This window comes from Clinocottus analis, unplaced genomic scaffold (genome assembly GCF_023055335.1).
Source record: "Clinocottus analis isolate CAN_PGR_092001 unplaced genomic scaffold, fCliAna1.0.p SCAF_3, whole genome shotgun sequence".
NCBI classification, from domain to species: domain Eukaryota; kingdom Metazoa; phylum Chordata; class Actinopteri; order Perciformes; family Cottidae; genus Clinocottus; species Clinocottus analis.
In genome coordinates this window covers 21,506,513-21,531,512 of record NW_027176042.1, presented here as the reverse complement: position 1 = coordinate 21,531,512, position 25,000 = coordinate 21,506,513, and the positions used below count along the sequence as shown (strand labels likewise).

Genomic DNA, 25,000 nt, shown 5'->3' with positions numbered 1-25,000 from the left:
GATATCTAGTATTAATTGTTTTTCTAGCCTTTGGCCACTGTAGCTTTGGTAATATATAATGTCCCCTACTCCCTCTCTCACTCACACACACACACACACACAAACACACACACACACACACACACACACACACACACACACAAACACACACACACACACACACACACACACACACACACACACACACACACACACACACACAACCTGGAAGGAGAACACTGTCCCTGCCGTGTTTCTCCCAGAGGGAAGAAGCTCTCCGTGTTTCTCTGACATCAACTCTTCTTCTACTCTCTTTTTTCACATCTTTGCCTTCTGGAGAGAGAGAGAGAGAGAGAGAGAGAGAGAGAGAGAGAGAGAGAGAGAGAGAGAGAGAGAGAGAGAGAGAGAGAGAGAGAGAGAAAGAGAGAGAGAGACAGACAGACAGACAGACAGACAGACAGACAGACAGACAGACAGACAGACCATCATGAATGGTTACGGTCTAGTGGGCGTGGCCAATAAGGGCGTATTGAAGCACAGTTGATATTTATTGCTTGAATAGAAGCGAGTTGTGGACTCCATAAATCCAAAGTATTGTATGAATCATAGGAAGTGATGTAGGAGGTATGCAGGACATATCATGGACGCAAAGTGCCCCATGTGATGCAGGAGGTATCATGGAAAGCATCCTGTATGTCAAGGCGGAAGCAGCGGTGTGTGACTGATGGATGAAGTATAAATGCTTTGGATGTGGTGATGAATCATTATCCTTATTAATAAGTCACATGACTTAACTGTTATACCAGCGGGGAGCGTGCTGCATGACTAAAATGGCTCAAAAATGCAGAATAAACTGCCCAGCAGTAACCCAGATTAACCCAGAGCGCTGATAAAACTGACATTTTGAAAACATTCTTAAAGGAAAGTGAAGGATTGTCAAAAACATCAGGAAATAACAGATCATGTGACCAGAAGGCTTTTTTTTTCTGACTGCTGTGGACCCGCCAACAGATTCCAAATATTATACTTTGTGTGTCTTTGAATAAAAGCCATGCAAGAGTCTGGCTTCATAATTTGCAAAAGTGGGACAGTGAACGAGTGATTGAGAGGCCAACATGGGAGGAAGAGCACAAGAGACAGACGGGAGAGGAGGGATGAAGGAGGGATATGAAGAGAGAGAAGATGAAACACTTTATGAAATAAAACTGAACGCGGACAGAGGATTACATCGAAGGAAGAAAACGCCGAAAGAATGAGATGAAAGCAGAAGAGCAACCTGGAGGAGGACGGGGAGCGTAGGGAGGCAGCAAGATTGATTTCCTCGCCTCCTTTTTTCCTCCCCTCCTTCTCCTCCCCTCCTTCTCCTCCCCTCTTCTCGCCTCCCTGGAACGACTCCCTCAAGTCTTTGGATTAATGGCTCCTTTTCTGCCGCTCATTCTTCAGATTCAGGAGCGCATCCCAGAACACAATGCTTCACGAGGCCCTCGTCTGAACTAGATATCTACCGGCCAGAACACACAATAAGCCCTTCAGTACTTCCAGAGGCAGCAGAAGTACTTCATCTCTTCCTCGGGTCCAGAGAGAAGCCGGACTTTCCTCATGCGCTTGTTAGCATTGTGCAGCTGCTCACAGTCACTTCAGACGTTCGTAGAAGTCAGTTTCACATGTGATCACTGCTGCTATCTGCAACTAGACGTGTTGTTGGGGATCAGATGCATTTACAATCCAACACGCTCACTTTATCCTGAAGGTTGGCGGTTCAAACGCTGACCCCTAATGTCCACATGTTGACACTGAACCACATGTTGCTCCCCGTTCAGCCTATCAGTCACCATCTATAAATCACCATCCATGACCATCTATCAATCACCATCTATCACCATCTATCAATCACCATCTATCAATCACCATCTATCAATCACCATCTATCAATCACCATCTATCAATCACCATCTATCACCATCTATCACCATCTATCACCATCTATCAATCACCATCAGTCACCATCTATCAATCACCATCCATCACCATCTATCAATCACCATCCATCAATCACCAACCATCACCATCTATCAATCACCAACCATCACCATCTATCAATCACCATCTATCACCATCTATCAATCGCCATCCATCACTATCTATCAATCACCTTCCATCAATCACAAACCATCACCATCTATCAATCACCATCAGTCACCATCTAGATAAAAGCCTCAGCCAAATGTGATGTAATAATGTAATATAATCTATCGATCCGCATCTTTCAATCACATCTATCAGTCAATCACATCTATAAATCACCATCTATCAGTCACAGGGGTTGGATGCACAGGAGAGGTTGGGGGTTGGATGGAGGGAAGATGAATTTAGGAGGCTGGAGGATTGTGGATGGAGGCAAAGATTGAATAAATAAATCATCATCGACCCATCTTGTAAACAAATTTAGGATTCATAACGTTCTCTGTATCTCCAGACATTCACCATCACAGCATAAGCCCTCAACCCCCCCCCCCCCCCCCCCTCCCCTCCTCTAATAGTGTTTTACCAAACAGAAATGAGCGATCTGTTCAGAAGAGCTCCGACTGGTCTCAGGACAGATTATGTGAGAGATTATCTGCCATCATACCCAACAGATTAGTGTGTTGTTCCTCTCCAGACCATAATCTCATCTAACTGACATGTTAGAGTCTTTGCAGAGATTCCTGACTATTTTCTTCCGTCTCTCTGCGGCTCAGTGAGGAGAGATTGTGTCTCTGTAATCGAGGAATTATAGTGTGCGTTTATTATGGGCGCATCACTTGATCTGCTTAAGCATCATGATTACAGGTTCATTCATGTTGAAGAGATGTTTGTGAGTGGAGACGTCTTTGCGTATCTGTTAAGCATTATTATTATTAACACATTATGAACTAATATTCATACTTCATCTTTGGAACTAATTTTAATGGAAACAAGCAGCGGAGAATTTGCATCAGTCAGATAAAGTCACGTTTTACAGTGCTGGTTATACACCCCTGACCTGAGGGTCCTGTGTTGTTTATACCCCCCTGACCAGAGGGTCATATCCCCCCCTAACCTGAGGGTCATATCCCCCCCTGACCTGAGGGTCATATACCCCCCTGACCAGAGGGTCATATCCCCCCCCTGACCTGAGGGTCACATACCCCTCGTTCCTGGCTTCGGATGGCCTGCCGCAGCCTCCTCTCATCGGAGCAAATTACTGCGTGGGCTTAGTCTCAAACAGATTCGGTGGACCTTACAGCCCCACGGGGAGCCGCACGTCTGCCCCCAAACTCACAGAAAACCATCCGGTGTCTGAGGCTCTGAGCCGGTTTATCTGGCGTCGTCTAATCATGACTCATGAGCTGATCTTACGTTTACAGTAAGCAGCTTGTCTGAACCCTTTCCTTATCACCCTCCAGGGTTCAGCTGAGGGGGGCGATGAGGGCAATGAGGGGCTATGAGGACAATAAGGGGCTATGAGAGCTATCAGTGAGGGGGCTATGAGGGCTATGAGGGCTATGAGAGGCTATGGGAGCCCATTTCTCCACAGAGAAATTAATACTCATGCATTAATCTTTTCAGATCCGGTCCATGGGCCTCAGAGTGTGGATGTGGTGGACGTGCGGTCGCGCCAGCTGACGGTCCAGTGGGAGACATTCGGCTACGCGGTGACTCGCTGCCACAGCTACAACCTGACGGTACGACTCATTACACCACAGGTCAAAGGTCATGTGACCGCCACATGTTCAAACAACTCATTACGCCACAGGTCTAAGGTCAAGTGACCTCCATATGGTTCAACGGTTGTTGTTGTCTCTTACATGTTGTAGTTGTTGTTGTTGTAACACGCTCTCCTCTGGGTTGCAGGTCCAGTACCAGTACGTGTTCAACCAGCAGGAGTTTGCAGCCGAGGAGCTGATCCCGACCTCGTCCCACTACACCCTGAGGGCCTTGAGGCCCTTCGTCACCGTCAGACTGCGTCTGGTCCTCAACAACCCCGAAGGCAGCAAGGAGAGCGAGGAGATCGTCAAGCAGACGGAGGAGGACGGTGAGTGAAGAACTGCTCCAATCAGCAGCCAACGTTCTTGAACGTTCTTCGTTTCATATTTGGAGAAAAGAAAGCTTCTTTTTTTTGCACATAAAAAACCCACTAACATAAGAGATAAATAACACAGCAGTCCAGAAAGAGGCTCCTATCATATAAAAACTATAAAACAATATTATAGTGTACGTGGAAAGAAGAAAACACACAGGATGGAAAGAAGAAAACACGAAGGATGGAAAGAAGAAAACATGCAGGAGGGAAAAAAGGAAAACACAAAGGATGGAAAGAAGAAAACACGCCGGATGGAAAGAAGAAAACACGCAGGAGGGAAAAAGGAAAACACTAAAGGATGAAAAGAAGAAAACAAAGGAATGAAAAAAGAAAACACAAAGGATGGAAAGAAGAAAACACAGGATGGAAAGAAGAAAATACAAAGGGTTGAAATGAGTAAACACAAAGGAATGAAAGAAGAAAACACAAACAAGAAAACATGTTGGATGGAAAGAAGAAAACACAAAGGATTGAAAGAAGTAAACACAGGATGGAAAGAAGAAAACACAAAGAATTGAAAGAAGAAAACACAAAGGAATGAAAGAAGAAAACACCTGGGATGGAAAGAAGAAAACACGCAGGATGGAAAGAAGAAAACACAAACAAGAAAACATGTTGGATCGAAAGAAGAAAACATGAAGGGTATAGAAAGAAGAAAACAAAGGATGAAAAGAAGAAAACACAAAGGATGGAAAGAAGAAAACATGCAGGATGGAAAGAAGAAAACATGCAGGATGGAAAGGAGAAAACAAAGGATGGAAAGAACAACCGCCCCACAAAGGAAGAGGAACCTTTCATACACAGATCATCATCACAGGTTTGTCTCATCGTCCATTTGATTGGCTCCAACCCGCTAGAGGAGAATCCTGCCCTCATCTTTCCTCACAGGCTGGAACGTAAAACGTGTCTGCTTCTCTAATCTCAACATGTGTGTGTGTGTGTATATATATATATATATATATATATATATATATATATATATATATATATATATATATATATATATATATGTCAACATACTGATCAACATGTGATAAAGGATGTTGAAGAGTGCAGGTGTGTGACTAGCTTCCCTTCAGAAGCAGGCAGTTCACATAATGTTTACTGACCTCGCTAACCTGAACTTTAATAGACATGAAGAATATACACAGAAAATAAGGATTCATACTATCAGAAGTAGAGCGCTGCTTCATGTCCTCCGGCTGCAGAGCTGAGCTCCATCAGATTACCCACACACACACACTCACACACACACACACACACACACACACACACACACACACACACACACACACACACACACACACGCCTTTAAACACACCTAATGTGACTGGGGAGAAGGAGAGAAGCGTAATTGTTTTGTTCTTAATTGTTTTTTATTTAACGTCGTTAATCTCTGCTTGTAATTCAGTAATTAGAGAACAGAACATGGAGGCTGATTGCTAACGGCTTTATGGAGCTGAGGCTCATGCTAATGAAGCTACACACACACGCGCTCACACCCACACACATACACACACACACACACATGCTCACACACAAAAACGCACGCACACACTACACACACACTACACACACGCTCACACACACACAAACACACACACACACCTGTTTTACTGATGTTCTTTTGTATTTCATCAACACGCTGACGTGCGTTTCCTTGCCATAAAACATTCAGGACATATTTTATGTTCCTCCATATTTCTTCATTTCTTCCTCCAGTATATGATGAATGTCTGAAACATCTGCATGAGCGTGGGAATAATACAATATGAGGCTTTACCGTGAAGACTTTACTGCAGCTCTTGTTTCCTCTCGTTCCTCTCCATCCTGAGGGTTCAGACTATAAACCCTCTAAAGTCCTGAGGGTTCAGACTCTAAACCCTCTAAAGTCCTGAGGGTTCAGACTCTAAACCCGCTAAAGTCCTGAGGGTTCAGAGGGTTCAGACCCTTTTCATGTTTTTAGTTCAGTTCAGTTTTTCTTCCTCAGTGAAAAAAGTCCAGTCTGTGTTGGCTCGAACAAGTGCACTGAAGCGCTGAAGTCTGTTGAATGAGGTGAGATGTGAAGGACAGCTGACAGGTATCAGAGAGAGAGGATCTGATCTGCTGAACATCACTGAGAATGTTTGTTCTCATGTAGATCCACAGAGAATTATATATATATATATATATATATATATATATATATATATATATATATATATATATTATCGACACAAAGAACATATGTGAAGGTTTATGATAACAACATGTAGACAGAGTTCACAGCAAGAGCAGAATAATCGAGAGGAGGAAGAGGAAAAAATAATAATAAGAACTGACACACACACACTCTTTCTAACACGTTGCAGTCATATGTCCCTCTTGTCTGTCTCCTTAACATTTACAACAATCCTCACCTCTCAGTCTGTGTGTGTGTGTGTGTTTTTCTAACAGTTTGACAGCATCACTCCCTGACAAGGTGTCAGACACCTCTTCTTAAAGATGTGTGAAAGCTGCGCTCCTCCTGAAAACACTCACACACGCACAGACACACACACACACACACATATATGTCTGTGTCGAAAGCATGTAATATAACAAATAAAGTCCAGAATATTTTTAAATCGACTGGATTAAGAGGAATGCTGACAATAACCCCACGAACACCGTCCCCAATGCTGAGCATGGAGGAGCAGACATTCTGCTTTGGGGTGTTTCTCTGCTGAAGGGACAGGACGACTTCACCACATCGAGGGAGGATGGACGAGGCTATGCTCAGGGAAATCTGAGACCACAAGCTCCTTCCGTCTAATAATAATAATAATAATAATAATAATAATCATAATAATAATAATAATCATAATAATAAGCTTCATTTGTATAGCGCCTTTCGCAGACCAGTATCACAAAGCGCTTTATAATAACCACATAAACAATACACAGTTAAGAAGTAAAAATAAATAAATCATTTTAAAAATGTTTTAAAAAATCCATGACCCGTCCCCAGAAAACTGGGAATGGGTCATGGATTAGTCTTCCATTCGACAATGACCCAAAACATATGGTCAAGGAAACATAGGAGTGGCTTTCAGAAGAAGTGGCTCCAGTAGAAGCACATGACGGTCATGGAGTGACTCTAGAAGAAGCACATGAAGGTCGTAAAGTGGCTCCAGAAGAAGCACATGAAGGTCGTAAAGTGGCTCCAGAAGAAGCACATGAAGGTCGTAAAGTGGCTCCAGAAGAAGCACATGAAGGTCGTAAAGTGGCTCCAGAAGAAGCACATGAAGGTCGTAAAGTGGCTCCAGAAGAAGCACATGAAGGTTGTAAAGTGGCTCCAGAAGAAGCACATGAAGGTTGTAAAGTGGCTCCAGAAGAAGCACATGAAGGTCCTGGAGTGGCTCTAGAAGAAGCACATGAAGGTCATGGAGTGGCCCTAGAAGAAGCACATGAAGGTCGTAAAGTGGCTCCAGAAGAAGCACCTGAAGGTCCTGGAGTGACTCTAGAAGAAGCACATGAAGGTTGTAAAGTGGCTCCAGAAGAAGCACATGAAGGTCGTAAAGTGGCTCCAGAAGAAGCACATGAAGGTCGTAAAGTAGCTCCAGAAGAAGCACATGGAGGTCCAGGATCCGAATCCCAGACAACATCTTTGAAAGGGAGCTGAAGCTTCTAGTTGCCAAGCGACAGCTTGAAAACCTTCAGGATTTGGACAGGATCTGAAAGAGTGAACTACCATTCCTCCTGAGAGCCTGGTGACCAACTACAAGAAACATCTGACCTCTGTGCTGCCAACAACGGTTTCTCCATCAGGTACTAAGTCAGGGTTTGCTCGGGGGTCAAATACTTATTTCACACAATCAAATGCAAATAAATGTATAACTAAAATGACGTCTGTCACTGTTTAAATAAACCTTCCATTAAGATTATAGACTGTTTATTTCTTTGTCAGTGGGCAGACTTACTAAATTGGCAAGGGATCAAAAAATTATTTCCTCCACTGTATATATCATTAGCATCACCATCATCTCAGAACATCATACCAGCTTCTCAGTCTCGCGTTCAGACCTTAACCCTGAGACGGTTCTCCTCTCCCAGTGGCTGATGGGTAATGCTGTTCGCTGTGAATGAGATTATTGAGATACATGACTTCTGTTAATAAATAATATTGTATCAAATCAATATGACATTGGTGATGACCTTCACGTGTGTTTTCAAAAGGCTCAATGTTTACTGTATGACTACAACATATTATACCTGCGTCAGGTTATATATATAATATATATACAGTATATATATATACTATACTATAGAGTTTGTGATCTCTCCACAGTACCCGCCTCAGTGCCCATGGAGTCTCTGCAGAATTCGCCCTATGAAGAGAAGATCTTCATTCAATGGAAAGCTCCCAACGAGACCAATGGGGTCATCACTCTCTACGAGGTCAGTCTGACACATTAATACATTAACCATCACAAAGTCAGGTCGGGAATGCAAAGCGGCCGAGATGGGCTTCCTCTCTAGGGCTCAGCCTTAGAGATAGAGTAAGGAGATGAGCTTCCTCTGTAGGGCTCAGCCTTAAAGATATGGATATCCCCGCTGTGGGATTAATAATTATATTATTATAATTAGTATGAATTACCTTATAATTAGGAATTATGTTATTGTAATAACGTCACTGTGAACTGGCATGTTTCTATGATACGTTTTATAGCTTTAGGATGGAGAATACATGTAGAAACATAAGCTCTGAGACCTCCACCAGACCTGGAGCCACAGCTTGAACCCCATGTCCAGCTCCCTCTGCTCAGCACATCACAGGCTCGGCACAAAGCGCAGCTATTAGACATAATTACTGTAATTGCAGCTCTTCAGGGATTAAAGCACGGTGTGCATCCAGAGCTCCTGTTGTCTCCCTCGTGAGCCGCCGCTGCTCAAAAAACAGACCAGAGGAAGTGGACCTCGGACAATGGGGGGTCTTACAGCATGATTGCATGAATTCATCCTGTGTGCAAATATGATCACTTCATCTCCGGCTTCTATTACTATAATTGCAGCTAATTACAGGATTAAAGGATACACCTGGGTGAGATCTGAAGGGAGATGGCCCCTCAGCTCCTCGCTCCCTCAGGCCTCTTTATCTGGGAGAGGATACGTGGTGTCTGGGGGACATGGAGGGGGGAGGGGAGCGAGCATCGTGGTGGTTCACTGTGTTAAAAGCAGCAGAAAGGTCTAGGAGAAAAAGGACAGAGGAGAGAAGGACAGAGGAGAGAGGCTGCTCTAGCAGTGTGGAGCCGCTCAGAGACAGCAGGGAGGGCGGTCAGGTAAACGTCTCGAACATCATTTAGGAATATCAAGAAATACCTGAATTATAGGTTTTCACATTGAATAAGATCTGATTATATTATATATAATATACTATTACTATACTATTATTATTATGGTTCTGCAAGCTTTAATCAATATGAACTGTGATTAGAGTCGCAGATGATAGTTTCTTTTCCAGCTGGAAAGAAGCACTTACTGAAGGATCAGAGGGAGACGAAGGATTACCGGCTCCTGGTTCCTCCGTATCGTTTCCCTTCTTGTCGATAATGGACTATGTTTAGTCTGCTGCCCTTCAGCTGCTGACCCCGTTTCCTGTGTCTCTGCCTGGGTGGCCTTCAGGGGAAGCCTGCTATCCCTCTCACACACACACACACACACACACACACACACACAAACACGCATACACACACACAGACACACACATAATTTTTTTGTTTTTTACCTACCAGTCAATATTCTTTTGTCCTTACTGTCATTCACAATGACAGCTGTCCTCCATTGTGTGTGTGTGTGTGTGTGTGTGTGTGTGTGTGTGTGTCAGCAGCAACACTGTGACATCGACAGCTCTTTTAACAGCAGAACTATTAAAGGCATTATGGGTCAAGCTGCTTTTTGAAAGATGCTTCAAGTCCAACATACCAGATGTTCCTTTAGACCTTGTGGAACTCCATGACTAACGTTGGTGGTCATTGAGGCTTCATATTTTATACAAACTGAGATCATCTGATAAATAAGGCTTAAACCAGCTCAGAGCTGAATGTAAAATGTGTACAATGTGTATAACGTGTAATATCTGAATGTTTTCCAACTAAAGTCTAGCATCTTTTAGCCTGTCATCTTTCATCTTATTGTTTTCAAGAGAGCAAAGAAAATCAATTAATTCCTGATCATATTTTTATTGTATTGGCATCATTGGTAAAGCATCAACATCTCCGCAGGAGTGATGTATCACGCTCCCTCTGAGTTGTCAGAGTTGAAGAGCTTCACACAAACATGCAACCAAAGACAGTTCTACATTAGCATCTGGGTGCAACAGGCCAATGCTAATGGGAACCCAAGGCTAATCCAAAATGAACACCAGAGTATTCTAGATTATAACCTGATGCAACCTCTCATCACAGGCCTGTGACAATCACATGAAGAGCATTTCATTCATAAATTGATGTTGGTATGTGAAACTACTTTTAAAAATGAAAGAAAAAAGTGTGTAAAGTGAAGTGATGGATGTCCAGCCAAGTGGAGCTGAAATTTGCCTCCTGTCCTCCTGCAGATCACCTACAAGGCGCTGAGCTCGCTGGACCCCAGCGCCGACCTCACAACCCAGAGGGGCCGGGTATTCAAGCTGAGGAACGAGACCCACCACCTGTTCGTGGGCCTCTACCCGGGCACCGCCTACTTGTTCACCATCAAAGCCTCCACCAACAAGGGCTTCGGCCCGCCCATCACCACCCGCATCTCCACCAGGATAGCAGGTCCTTGTCCCGCCACCGTCCACAACATGGGCTAATCATGTGACATGTGTTTGGGTTTACGAGGATAAATGAGGGGCTTATTATGAGGATAAATATGGGGCTTATTATGAGGATAAAGGAGGAGCTTACTATGACGATAAGGGACTACGGTCCTCGTCCACGTCATGCTCCCCGACATGGTCCTAGTTCTCGTCATGGTCCTCGTCATGGTTCTCGTCATGGTTCTCGTCATGGTCCTCGTCATGGTCATTGAGTTATTTGATGAATCATTGTCTTTCTGTCCACCAGCCCCGATGATGCCAGAGTACGAGTCTGAGGCTCCGCTGAACGAGACGGACACCACCATCACGGTCCTGCTAAAGCCCGCCCACTCACGAGGAGCACCAATCAGGTGCACACATACACACACACACAGACACACATCAACACACACACACACACACACACACACACAGCTGACCCGTGTTTAGATCATTGGTGCAAACAGCGGCTAATACAGTAATGTGATCTCTCTTTCTAGTCCTCGTTAATACACGAGCTGCAGCATTCTGGATCAACTGAAGAGACCCAAGGGCCTTGCCAGAGCAGCCTGATAATAAGGAGTTACAGTAATTTAGTCTTGAAGTAACAAATGCGTGGATCAACGTTTGTTCATCATTTTGAGACAGGATGTGCCTGATTTATTAAATGTTACGTCGGTGAAAAAGGCAATTCTTGAAATTTGTTTTATACGTGGACCAAAGGACAAATCCTGGTCAAATAAGACTCCAAGATTTCAATAGATATAATTGAGTATCATCGGCATAGCAGTGAAAATGTGTTGAATGTTTTCTAATAATATTGCCTAAAGGAAGCATATATAAGGTAAATATAATTGTGTGCGTGTAGTTCTTACCAGCTTGTTGTGAGTGTGTGTGTCGGTGTGTTGCAGTTCCTACCAGCTTGTTGTGAGTGTGTGTGTGTTGGTGTGTTGCAGTTCCTACCAGCTTGTTGTGAGTGTGTGTGTGTTGGTGTGTTGCAGTTCCTACCAGCTTGTTGTGAGTGTTTGTATTGGTGTGTTGCAGTTCCTACCAGCTTGTTGTGAGTGTGTGCGTTGGTGTGTTGCAGTTCCTACCAGCTTGTTGTGAAGGAGGAGCGTAAGTCCAAGACCCGACGCGCCGCCCCTGAAGTCCCCGAGTGTTTCTCCGCCCCCGTGAGCTTCCGTAACGCCTCCGTGCTGGACTCCTCCTACTACATGGCGGCGGACTTGCCTCCCTCCAGCCTCAGCGGGGTGCAGCCCTTCACAGTGGGAGACAACAAGAGCTACGGAGGTTTCTGGAACCCTCCACTGTCGCCGGCCAAGAGCTACAGCATCTACTATCAGGCCATGAGCAGAGCCAACGGGGTGGGTTTCAACACTCTGTCCTCTCTCCTCCATCGCACACATCTAACTCTAACCCACATGGACATACACTAACTCTAACCAACATGGACACACATCTAACTCTAACCCACATGGACATACACTCACTCTAACCAACATGGACACACATCTAACTCTAACCCACATGGACATACGCTAACTCTAATCCATATGGACACACATCTAACTCTAACCCACATGGACATATGCTAACTCTAACACACATGGACACACATCTAACTCTAACCCACATGGACATATGCATATGTTAGAGTTAGCATGCTAACTCTAACATATGCATATGTTAACATAGCATGCTAACTCTAACACACATGGACTCACAGCTTACTCTAACCCACATGGACATACGCTAACTCTAACCCACATGGACATACAGCTAACTTTAACCCACATGGACATACAGCTTACTCTAACCCATATGGACTCACATCTAACTCTAACCCACATGGACATACAGCTAACTCTAACCCACATGGACACACAGCTAACTCTAACACACATGGACATACAGCTAACTTTAACCCACATGGACTCACAGCTAATTCTAACCCACATGGACATACAGCTAACAAAGTGGCACAAATATTTATTTAAGAAGCCCCAGCGATACGGTTGACCTACATGTATGAAACTTGGTAGGCGTATGTAACACATGTAAACTGAAAAGAAAGTCTTTTAGGACCATGCTCTAAACCGTACATGAAGTCAGAGTGTGGACGTAAAGATTATTTTTTGTTGCGACAATTCTCTCTCATGCTTCCTTTCACCCCTCCATTTCTCCTCTTCATGCTTCCTTTCACCCATCCATGTCTCCTCTTCATGCTTCCTATCTCCCCCTTCTTGACTCCTCTACATGCTTCCTTTCATCCTTTGCTTGTCTCCTCTTCATGCTTCCTTTCACCCCTGCATGTCACCTCTTCATGCTTCCTTTCTCCCCCTCCATGTCTCCTCTACATGCTTGCTTTCACCCCTCCATGTCTCCTCTTCATGCTTCCTTTCACCCCTTCATGTCTCTTCTTCATGCTTCCTTTCACCCCTTCATGTCTCCTCTTCATTCCTTCTTGCACACCTTTTTTACTTCCAGAACTTGTTTCTACTTCTATAATGTTTCCTCTCCAGTGTGTTTCATCCGCCCCTCCCCCCACTCCTCCACCTCCCCCACCCCCTGGGGTGACATGTTTGAGTCTCTCATCTCCATCATCGTGCCAATTAGTCGACGCTCTGCACATTAAAAGTGCTCACCAACGACAACCTGGATGTCTCCCTCGATGTTATGTGATGTCACACACACACACACACACACACACACACACACACACACACACACACACACACACACGCACACACAGACACCAGAATAAAGTGCCTGGGGCTGTAAGTAGGAGAAGTCAGAGTGATGGGGACTGAGGGAAGAAGGGAATAAAAATCTAAAACAAGAGAAGGAGAGATTAAAGAAGAAAGAAGACTGGAGGTAAAGATGGAGGTAAAGACTCCATCTTTACCTCCATCTAAAAGATGGAGGCTGGCAGGGCCTAAGAGGGAGAGGAACCCAAGCACATACCCCGTCTAACACAACCCCGAACCACCCGAGTACATACCACGTCTAACACAGCCCCGAACCACCCGAGTACATACAATGTCTAACACAACCCCGAACCACCCAAGTACATACCACGTCTAACACAGCCCCGAACCACCCAAGTACATACCACGTCTAACACAACCCCGAACCACCCGAGTACATACCACGTCTAACACAACCCCAAACCACCCGAGTACATACCACATCTAACACAACCCTGAACCACCCGAGCATATACCACGTCTAACACAACCCCAAACCACCCGAGTACATACCATGTCTAACACAACCCCGAACCTCGCAAGCACATACCCTGTCTAACACAACCCCGAACCACCCGAGTACATACCAAGTCTAACGCAACCACGAACCTGTTCTTCCTGGGGGTTTTTTGAGCAGTGTATGTATGTTAACTTGCTGTTGCTCCAGAGTGCCTGTTATATTATTCTGATAGCATTACTTTAAAATAAAAGCGTGCAATACACTAGTTTTTTTACTTCATTATTAAATTTGGTGCATGATGAGATTAATCAGTTCAATCTTTTCAACTTTGCCTAGCCCTAACTATAATATATGTATATTATTATAATATTATCAATACATATGTGAAGTAGACTAACGTGAAGCTTTGAATGAGTTGTTGTGCTTCCTCGTTTCTTGCTTCAAGTCTTCATCATGACAACCTGCTCCTCACTCCTTAAACTGAGAATCTTCTTCTTCCCAGGAAACCAAAATCAACTGCGTCCGCCTGGCGAACAAAGGTATGAGCACACACACCCACCCACACACACACACACACACACACACACACACACACACACACTCACACACTCACACACACACACACACACACACACACACACACACACACACACACTTCCTCTCCACGGTCTCCTGCATGACTCCTCTGCATCGCCTCGTCTGTCTCACCTTCTCCATCTTTCTCTCTCTCTCTCTCTCTCTGGCTGAAACCATTCCATCCTCTCTCACACCTCCCTCCTTTATCTGCTGCTCATCTCCAGTAAATACTCCCATTTGTGTGCCAGCCGATGTGCTTTGAAAGCTTTTCAGCTTGCTATTGATTTTCCTCACCTCGTCTGTTTTTTCTATTTTCATTATTTCATCTGCATCAAACATTGATTAGATTTTTCCACTACTGCTCTGTGTTCTCTGACTCTTTCGCTCCTGTATAGTTTCTCATCTGCATCAGGCATTTATTGCTAATTTGTTTCTTACTATCCACTCTATGCAGGCTGTTTTTCTGAGAGCAAAGTTCTGTGGGTGGAGGACGCTCATCTGTGTGTCTGAGACATGCTTTTAACTTTGTGGCTGTCCTTCACATGACAAAATAATGACTTATATGTAGAGTTAACAGCATCAGTCATAGGTAGAGAAAACAGAATGAAACAAAGAACCAATGTTCAGTAATGTCAGCATCAGTCATAGGTAGAGAAGCTGATTCACCTGGTTCTTTGGCTCAGTGTGTTACTGAGCTAAAGAACCAGGTGAATCAGCTTTCAGACCGAAAGGAGGAGCGACATAATGAACATTTAACATATCAGACTCTTGTGCTGAAACCTAAACCCCAGCAGCCAATAGCTGACCAGGTGGGAACCAGCGACTATTATATTAGGAAAAAGATCAGTACAGGGGTGTGGTCCCAAAGACCTGGCCAACATGTTTCCATTATTTCTATTCCACAAGCATGAATTTGATTTGTTTGTGGAATTTTATGAAATGGACCTAAATAAAATAGTTAAAATTAGTAAAGTGAAAAGAATATAAATGTGTTTCACACAATACAAATAGGTATGTAAGTGGTGTGTGCATATGAATAAGATCTGATGCCAACAACAACAACCTTCAGAAGCTTTTGCGTTGAAAATAGTTTTTCTTCTTTTCAAATCAGATTTTGGCTATTTTGTTCATTACGTAAAATCTAAATAAAACTAAATTTTAATTCCAGGTTCTAATGCAACAAAGTAGTAAAAAAAAAACAAAGAGTGGATATTCTCATTCGGCACTAACTGGAGCTTATTCTTTGATGAAGTTATCATGATGAAGGCTCTCATGCAGATCAACTTCTTGGTCCCACCGGCTACCTGAACCGGGTTCTGATGTTGAATGTGTTCCACTTTGAGAAGAAACATCATTGACCATTGAGATCAAACCTTTCTTTCCCGGCTGGTTTCCACCCTGTGAGCATCAAACCTGAAGCCGTTGAGCAACAGGGAGGTTTAATATAAGCCACCTGCTAGTTTATACTACTGTTATCATTATTATCATATTACGACTACCTAAAGAGAACAGATAACTTATGTTCAGCTTCATCATCGGTTCTGGTGTTTGGGGAACGGAGAACCCAGATGACAGATCGGGTCTTAGTTCCACGCCACAAAGTTCATACTTCTTTCTTCTTTCAACCATCTCTTCACTTCCTTTCTCTTCCATTTCCTCCTCGGTTTATTGGATTAACCCGTCAGACTAGCAGTTAACCCTCGGCACCACATCTGCATCCACTGACAGCAGCACATGCTGACAACAGGCCACACCCAGTCTACACCCAGTCTACACAAAGTTCACACCCAGTCTACACCCAGTCTACACAAAGTCCACACCCAGTCCACACCCAGTCTACACAAAGTTCACACCCAGTCCACACCCAGTCTACACAAAGTTCACACCCAGTCTACACCCAGTCTACACAAAGTTCACACCCAGTCTACACCCAGTCTACACAAAGTTCACACCCAGTCTACACCCAGTCTACACAAAGTTCACACCCAGTCTACACAAAGTTCACACCCAGTCTACACCCAGTCTACACCCAGTCTACACAAAGTTCACACCCAGTCTACACCCAGTCTACACAAAGTTCACACCCAGTCTACACCCCGTCTACACAAAGTTCACACCCAGTCTACACCCAGTCTACACCCAGTCTACACAAAGTTCACACCCAGTCCACACCCAGTCTACACCCAGTCCACCCCAGTCTACACCCAGTCTACACCCAGTCCACACCCAGTCTACACCCAGTCTACACAAAGTCCACACCCAGTCTACACAAAGTCCACACCCAGTCCACACCCAGTTTACAACCAGAATACAACCAGTCTACACCCAGTCCACACCCAGTCTACACCCAGTCTACACAAAGTCCACACCCAGTCCACAATCAGTCCACACCCAGTCCACAACGAGTCCACACCTAGTCCACACCCAGTCTACACCCATTCCACACCCACTCTACACCTAGTCCACACTCAGTCACTCAGTCTACACCAAGTCCACACCCGGTCTACATCCAGTCCACACCCAGTACACACCTAATCCACACCTAGTCCACACCCAGGCCACACCCAGTCCACATTCAGACTTGTCCACAACAAGTCCACACCTAGTCTACACCTAGTCTACATCCAGTCCACACCCAATCTATACCCAGGCCACACCCAGTCCACACCCAGGCCACACCCAGGCCACACCCAGTCCATACCCAAGCCACATCTAGTCCACACCTAGTCCACACCCACTCCACACCCAGTTAGTCCACACCCAGTCCACACCCAGTCTACACCTAGTACACACCTGGTTCACACCTGGTCCACACCCAATCAGTCCACACCCGGTCTACACCCAGTCTACTTCCAGTCCACATCGCCCCCCTGGTCTTAATGTGACACTTTGATCTTTCACCACTGCAACTTCTCTCCTCTAAGACAGATTGTTGAAAAAGTTTAAACCTGATGAAATGGATAAAGAAAGATACTTGTCTTCTTCTTCCTCTTTTCTTCTTCCTCTTCTCTTGTTCTTGTTGTTTGTCTTCCTCATGCTCTCCGGTGGGACATGGTCCTTGGCCTTAGTGGTGATAGGTAGGGGACAGATAACAACGCCGTACATTGTAGTCATCCCAAGCGAAGGTGATTATTGCTTCATAGGCAGAATATTTTATTCCCTATGTTCTACTTTTCCATCACAGCACAACCATAAAACCATAAAACAACGCACTGTTTCTTTTTCGTTGCCCCCCCTCCTCATTGCCATTTTACTGCATCTGTTGCACGTCTGCTCTGCTTCCAGTGATGCTGTGTTGGAACATCTTCTGTCTCACTCCTGCAGACACACACACACACACACACACACACACACACACACACACACACACACTCACTCACTCTCACACACTCATACACACACACTCACACTTACACAAACTCACACACTCACACGCTCGCTCGCATGCACAAACACACACACTCAGACATGCACACACATACACATGCACACACTCATACACACTCACACACACATGCACTCACACACAAAGAGTGAAACCATGCTGGACATCCAATAGCCACATGCTAATATATATATATATATATATATATATATATATATATATATATATATATATATATATATATATATATATATATATATATATATATATCTTTTGAGAAGGAGCAAATCAAAATGAATCATGATGGAAAGGAGCTGAATTATTCTCCTAATCTTTATTACACTCTTTAATAACAAGCCCACTTCCTGCCCACTTCTTGTCAGCATGGTTCCATTCTGTGTGATTTATTCATTGAGTGATTTAAATGTGTGAAGAGTGATGATGATGATGATGATGATGAATGCAGCATATTGTATTCAGCATCACCTTCAGTGGTTGAATACTTCCAGGTGTCTTTTAGAACACACTGCACCTTGAATTCATATTTTTGAAAGAGCTATAAAGTTAAAAAATAATTTTGCATTTTTTTCCAACATGAAAAGAAGGAGATGATACATCCCTACTATCTAATATCTAATATCTAATAATAATAGTAATAATGACAATAGCATACTATATTGTGTCTACAGACCAAAGGCCCTGAAACACATTCAGATGGTTTTGTGCTGCATTGATTTCAAAGTTAAATCCAGTTCATCATTCTGCAATCAGCTTCCTGCCATCGCATCACTCCTCAGACCGTCAGCTTCCTGCACCCCGCCGCCTTCCATCCTGCTGTTCTTTATGAATCATATCAATCTTATCAAAACTGGACACAACGTATGCGCAGCAGCGGCTCAGGTGATATAACTGCTTTCATGAGATTTATTTATATATGAAGTACAGTGCGTTTTAGTGAAAGGTTTTAGTGATACTTTACGATCGCCACAGCGAGTTCCAGCGTTCAGGAATGAATTAAACTTAACGGTTACCTTTTTCTTCTCACAAAGGTTACAGCGTTGTAGCAATTTAATATTTAGTTGTTGTTTTTTGTGTGAAAAAGAGGCGCTGGGTGCTAAAAAGGTTAAAGCCGTACACGTTGAATGAAGCTTCTATTTCTGGACATATTGCTCAGTGAAGTGGCCTTACAGAATGTTTTAAACTCTTTTGACCTTCAGTAAAAGCTGAACCATGAGGCATTTCAATAATATATATATTTTAAAAAATATCCACACAGATCACTGCACGCCACCAACACCTGAAACACCGCTTCAAGCGTAACGATCATCATCCTGTAAAATATGGTTATCATTCAGTAGAATATGATCATCACACACACACACACACACACATAGTTACATCATTTAATTGTAAATATTCATGCTCCCCGTTATCGCATTTTTTTTTTGTGTTAAATGTTACGCACTTCTCGCCAGGACAAATTCCTTGTATGTAAAAACATACATGGCAATAGATGGTTCTGATTCTGACATTGTTACAGATACACAATATATATACATATACGCAGAGAGTTACACAAATATTCAGAATCAAAGGCACATTTAAAAAAGGGCACACACGCAGTGCTGTGGCAGCATAGTTCAGATTAGTAATCCTGTTAGACACACTCAGTCATGCTCACGCTAATCCAGAGAGGAAGCAGCCTGCTGACAAACAATGGCTGAAAACTAAACCTTCACATCGACCCTGATACACAGACACACACACACACACACACACACACACACACATACACACACACACACACACACACACACACACACACGCACACACACACACACACACACACGCACACACACACCGCTGCAGTGCATTTTAGAATCAATCTTCTCTCCATCTGGATGAGATTATGTTTTTAATATCTCTGGTTTTACCCATAATTCCTCCTGGTAATTGTATCCTGCCCTCCGAGTAATGAAAGGAACAAAAGACAAGTATCAATGAGAAAGATATCTGAAAATATCTGCAGCAGAGGAAGTCTCCTTCAGGGCTTCTCTGTTGAAGGCAGCTCCCCTTTATCAGACAGACCTGTTACCTATTACTATCTTTATTATACATGCAATAATGATAAGGATATCCACGTGTGCCTCTTGTGACTCCTCTTGTGCCTCTTGTGTCTCTTGTGCCTCCTCTTGTGTCTCTTGTGTCTCCTTTTGTGCCTCTTGTGTCTCCTCTTGTGTCTCTTGTGTCTCCTTTTGTGTCTCTTGTGTCTCCTCTTGTGCCTCTTGTGTCTCCTCTTGTGCCTCTTGTGTCTCCTCTTGTGCCTCTTGTGTTTCCTCTTGTGCCTCTTGTGTCCCCTCTTGTGTCTCTTGTGTCTCCTCTTGTGCCTCTTGTGTCTCTTGTGTCTCCTCTTGTGTCTCTTGTGTCTCCTCTTGTGTCTCTTGTGTCTCCTCTTGTGCCTCTTGTGCCTCCTCTTTTGCCGCTTGTACCTCCCCTTGTGCCTCTTCTTGTACCTCTTCTTGTGCCTCTTCTTGTGCCTCTTCTTGTGCCTCTTCTTGTGCCTCTTCTTGTGCCTCTTCTTGTGCCTCTTCTTGTGAGTCTTCTTGTGCCTCTTCTTGTGCCTCTTCTTGTGAGTCTTCTTGTGCCTCTTCTTGTGCCTCCGCTTGTGTCCATTGAGCAAACTGTGTTTTGAGTGCAGTCAAAATATAGCTTTTAAGAAGCTAAATGCCAACAAACATGGCTTAAACTGAATATTCTGTTCAATGAAAATGGGTTTGGCTGGCCCATGCGTATCCTTTTCCCGCCCTGAGGGTGCTATCATGGTCTTTACACTTCATGGATTACGGAGACAACACACCAAATAAAGTTTGGTATGAATAGAAATGATACAGTGCATAGTTATGATATGAGACCCGCCTGCAGTGGACCCCAGTGGACCCCAGTGGACCCGGTATCGGGCCATATTTTGCTGTTCTAGAGTATCCTATTTGTTCACTAAACATGATGCGTTGAGAATCCAGCTCCGTTAAGAAACACTTAAATGCTTCGCTTAAAATTTCTGTTTGATGCCTCATCTCCATTGAAAAGCTGTGTTAAAGCGTGGGATGAGTGACAGGTGGATTCTCTGTATTATTTCAGAGATGATACAGCTTCCGTGTTGGGAAGCTGTCCGTGAGGCTGTTACAAAGACACAAAGACACACAAGTGTGTTGTCATTGAAGGCTTTCAGGTTTCACCACAGCCAGCGCTCAGCCAGCGTGCCAAGGTTAGCCGCTAAGCCGCTAACTCAGTAGCTCTTTTGCAGAGGGGGCGCAGAAGAGAGCGGTGGGGATCAAAGCGAGCGCCCACGCCTCAGTGTTGCTCTATTAATCGGCTGTCTTTGTCTATCAAGGTTATAACAAGAGGCTGCTCGCAGGAACAGGTCCGTCTATATGGAGGACCCAGAGCTGCTTTCCCGGCTTTATTATCTTTATTTTCACATCAGGGTTTTTTTCCTTTATCCTCCTTCTTTCGCACCTTCTTCCTTTCATCTCCTTCTCAAAGCTCATCACACCTTTCCTTCAATCCAAACATGAGCGTCTGGGTAATGTTTCTCACCACTTCGTCGTCTCCTAACCTTCCTCTTTCCTTCTCTGCCCTTTTTAAAAAGTATTTATCTGTTTTGTTTCCGTCCAATGGAGCGTGTGCCGCTTGGAGTCGAGCTGCTGTTTGAGGAACACTTTACTCTTTCAGCGTTAACACAATGTGACCTGGCCTGAAGCTTCAGAGGGCGCGGGACGCGTTTTGTTCATAACCTTTGCTGAAGTTGCAAGTTTCCATTTGTTTCCATGCGTAACTTTAAAAGAACAACTCTTGTCAGAGCGCCGGCCCCTTTGGGTTTCTTTAAGATTATCCCTCCAGACGCTGACCTCCAGCATGCTGCTCAGCGTATTAGCCCAGAAGCGGCTCGCAGAACTGCTGTATTGGACATATAGAAGACCCCGCTGTCTTCTATACATCAGGAATTATTACTTTTGCAATTCTTAGGACGCAATCGAGCACATTAATGGGTATTTGCCATACAGCCGTCCCTCGCTATAACGCGGTTCACCTTTCGTGGATTCGCTGTTTTGCGGATTTTTTAGTTCATTTTTTACAGCTCCAGTTTGAACACGCATGGTGTTCTGCGTCCTGATTGGCTAAGGGACTGTACTGTACATCCTTGTCAATCAGTCTCCTCCGTGCTTTGTCTCCTGCACAGGACAGAATACATTCGGTACAGAATACGTTCGGATAAAAAGACAGCGGCGTGGTGCCAAGACAAAGAGGCATAGGTCAGAGGACCGCGTAGATTCATCACTAAAATGAAATTTGTTAAACATGTTTGAGCTTATTTTTTTTGAATCCGCAAAAGTTTGAACTTTGAGAGTGTTTAAATAAGAGAGAAATGTGAGAAAATGTTAATGCCTGTCTGAGAAAAGTGTATAAACGTGTGTGGTTACGGGTTTTACAGCCTTAAAACATGTATAATAATAAAAAAAAAATAAAGCTGATTACTTCGTGGATTTCATCTATTGTGGGTTATTTTTTAGAACGTATCCCCCACAATAAACAAGGGACCACTGTATATGAAAACTCACCAAATCTGGCACACTAGTAAGGCTTGGTAAAGATAAATGGATCTCTAACCATCACCACAGAACACTAAGTTTAATCGTTCAGATTCACTTTCACTGCTCTGACTTGAAGGTAAAAGCATATTCACTCAAATTTAAGGGAGATTTCTGAAAAAAGTTGAATCTGTTTGATGAGTTAGGAGACGCTGGTATGAATCCTCAGCATCAGAGGGCAGGAAGAGAGAAAGAGAGAGAGCAGCGGCCGCTGCTCACAGGAAACGTTGTGTCTCACTTCCACTTGCATGATGTCTCATCTTCACCTTCACGCGTGTGTTTGAGGACACGCTTCATGTTTATCATCTTCTGCATGTGTCTGTGAGTGTGTGCTCCTTTCTCTGTGACACTGCCATTTGTGTGTGTGTGTGTGTGCGTGTGTGTGTGTGTGTGTAGGAGCGTCCACGCAGGACTCGGATGCGATGGAGCCGGAGCAGCAGGTGGACGGCACGGTGAAGATGGCCGGCGTGCTCGCGGGCCTCCTCATGTTCGTCATCATCCTGCTCGGCGTCGTCCTCACCTTCAAACGCAGGTAGAAGCATTTTAATAATCATAACGATAACTCATCAACACATCCGTTTTGCTTCCAACAAACTGAACAAATTATTTTGGCCACGAGAAACTTTCAGTGCGCAATGAAACCCCACCGGGAGAACCCAGCTGACATGTCCTCGTGGTTTATCTGAAGGCAGACGTTAGCGTTCATCTTAATATGAATTTCCTTCATGGACAGAAAGTTCAAATCAGTTAAACGTTTACTGAAAAAGATCTGAGAGATTATCAGAGATTATCATCATCAGACTGAATATGAAATATCATAATTATGATGTTCTGCATCCTCTGTGAGCCTGAAGGACAAAACACCTTCGAATGAAGGTTTGTGTAGTTCACGTGAACACTCCTCCATCATTCTCTCACTCCACCACTTCTCACTCCATCTCTTCTCTCGTCCCTCTCTCACTCCATCACTTCTCACTCCAGCTCTTCTCTCGTCCCTCTCTCACTCCATCACTCCATCCCCCCGTCCCTCTCCCACCCACACAGATGCTTTTCCTATAATAGGACTCACGTTTAATTTCCTACTTCACATAAAAATGGAACGAAGAACTTCCTGAGAAACAATAATTCAAGTTGAAGGACTTTTCTAAAATGTGTAACTATCACCAAATAGCACCAAAATAGCATCAAATAGCACCAAAATAGCATCAAAATAGCATCAAAATAGCATTGAATACCACCAAATAGCATTGAATAGCATCGAATAGCATCAATTAGCATCAAATAGCACCAAATACCACCTCAATACAACACTCACAGAATGATGATCCACCTGAAATGTGCAGCCGACTTGGACCTGAACATGAGATGAATGTGTGAAATGAGCCTAAGATGTTAGAGAGAGATGAATGTGTGAAATGAGCTGAAGATATTACAGAATGATGAATGTGTGACATGAGCTGGAGATGTTAAAGGGAGATGAATGTGTGAAAAGAGCTGAAGATGTGAGAGAGAGATGAATGTGTGAAAAGAGCTGAAGATATTGCAAAGTGTGTAAACTAAACAATGTCATTTATCTAATGAAAGTAGAGCCTCCGTTGTTCTGGAATCAGATAAAAGCATCAGCTCCTTCAGCACCATGTGACTGCAGCGCTCCACCTCAAAGAATCACTTCAGCATCCTTCATGTTTAATGTAAACCAGCTCACAGGACGTCAGAGGAAAAGCTGGTTGAAGTTCAGGAGACCTTTCTTCTTTCATTAACAATGGATGTGCATACATGCATACGTGCATACATGTATGCATGCACATGCATGTGTATATGTATCAAAACATCTCAAAGCTTCTCAAAACATCTCAAAGCTTCTCAAAACATTTCAAAACATCTCAAAACATCGCAAAGCTTCTCAAACCATCTCAAAGCTTCTCAAACCATCTCAAAGCTTCTCCATGCTCACATGGTACAGAGGAACAAGACGTTGGACCGGTCAGGGAGGAAGGACCAAACACGTTCTGCATTCAAGCAGCAGCTGTGAAGCTATTCTCCTCTTCCTGTCTGAAGGAACCCGGCCATCCAGACATGCTGTAAGTGTCGATAGCACATGCTAACAGGGATGGAAATGGGCAGATTCCTTTTTGCTAGTATGCATACAACAGTACTTCATCTCCAGTGAGCTAAAAACAGAGACACCACAGGGTCAGCGGGTTATGCTAATCCAAGAATAACAGAGAAACACCAAGAGGATAGAAGTCTGAACCCGAGCAGGAAGTGGAAAGGTGAAGGTGCCGTAGAGACTTCTGAGGCTGAGC

The 25,000-nt window shown here is 43.9% G+C and overlaps 1 protein-coding gene across 1 annotated transcript in view; it reads left to right on the top strand.

The window, feature by feature from the left end:
- ptprt (protein tyrosine phosphatase receptor type T) overlaps positions 1-25,000 on the top strand; it is an 89,793-nt gene that overhangs the window by 39,341 nt on the left and 25,452 nt on the right. Inside the window, exons 9-17 of the mRNA XM_068593446.1 lie at positions 3,568-3,683; positions 3,853-4,033; positions 8,391-8,500; positions 10,656-10,857; positions 11,146-11,248; positions 11,965-12,241; positions 14,587-14,623; positions 17,729-17,785; positions 23,091-23,226. Of these exons, the coding sequence (XP_068449547.1) occupies positions 3,568-3,683; positions 3,853-4,033; positions 8,391-8,500; positions 10,656-10,857; positions 11,146-11,248; positions 11,965-12,241; positions 14,587-14,623; positions 17,729-17,785; positions 23,091-23,226 (1,219 nt within the window). The remainder of the gene's footprint in view (positions 1-3,567; positions 3,684-3,852; positions 4,034-8,390; positions 8,501-10,655; positions 10,858-11,145; positions 11,249-11,964; positions 12,242-14,586; positions 14,624-17,728; positions 17,786-23,090; positions 23,227-25,000) is intronic.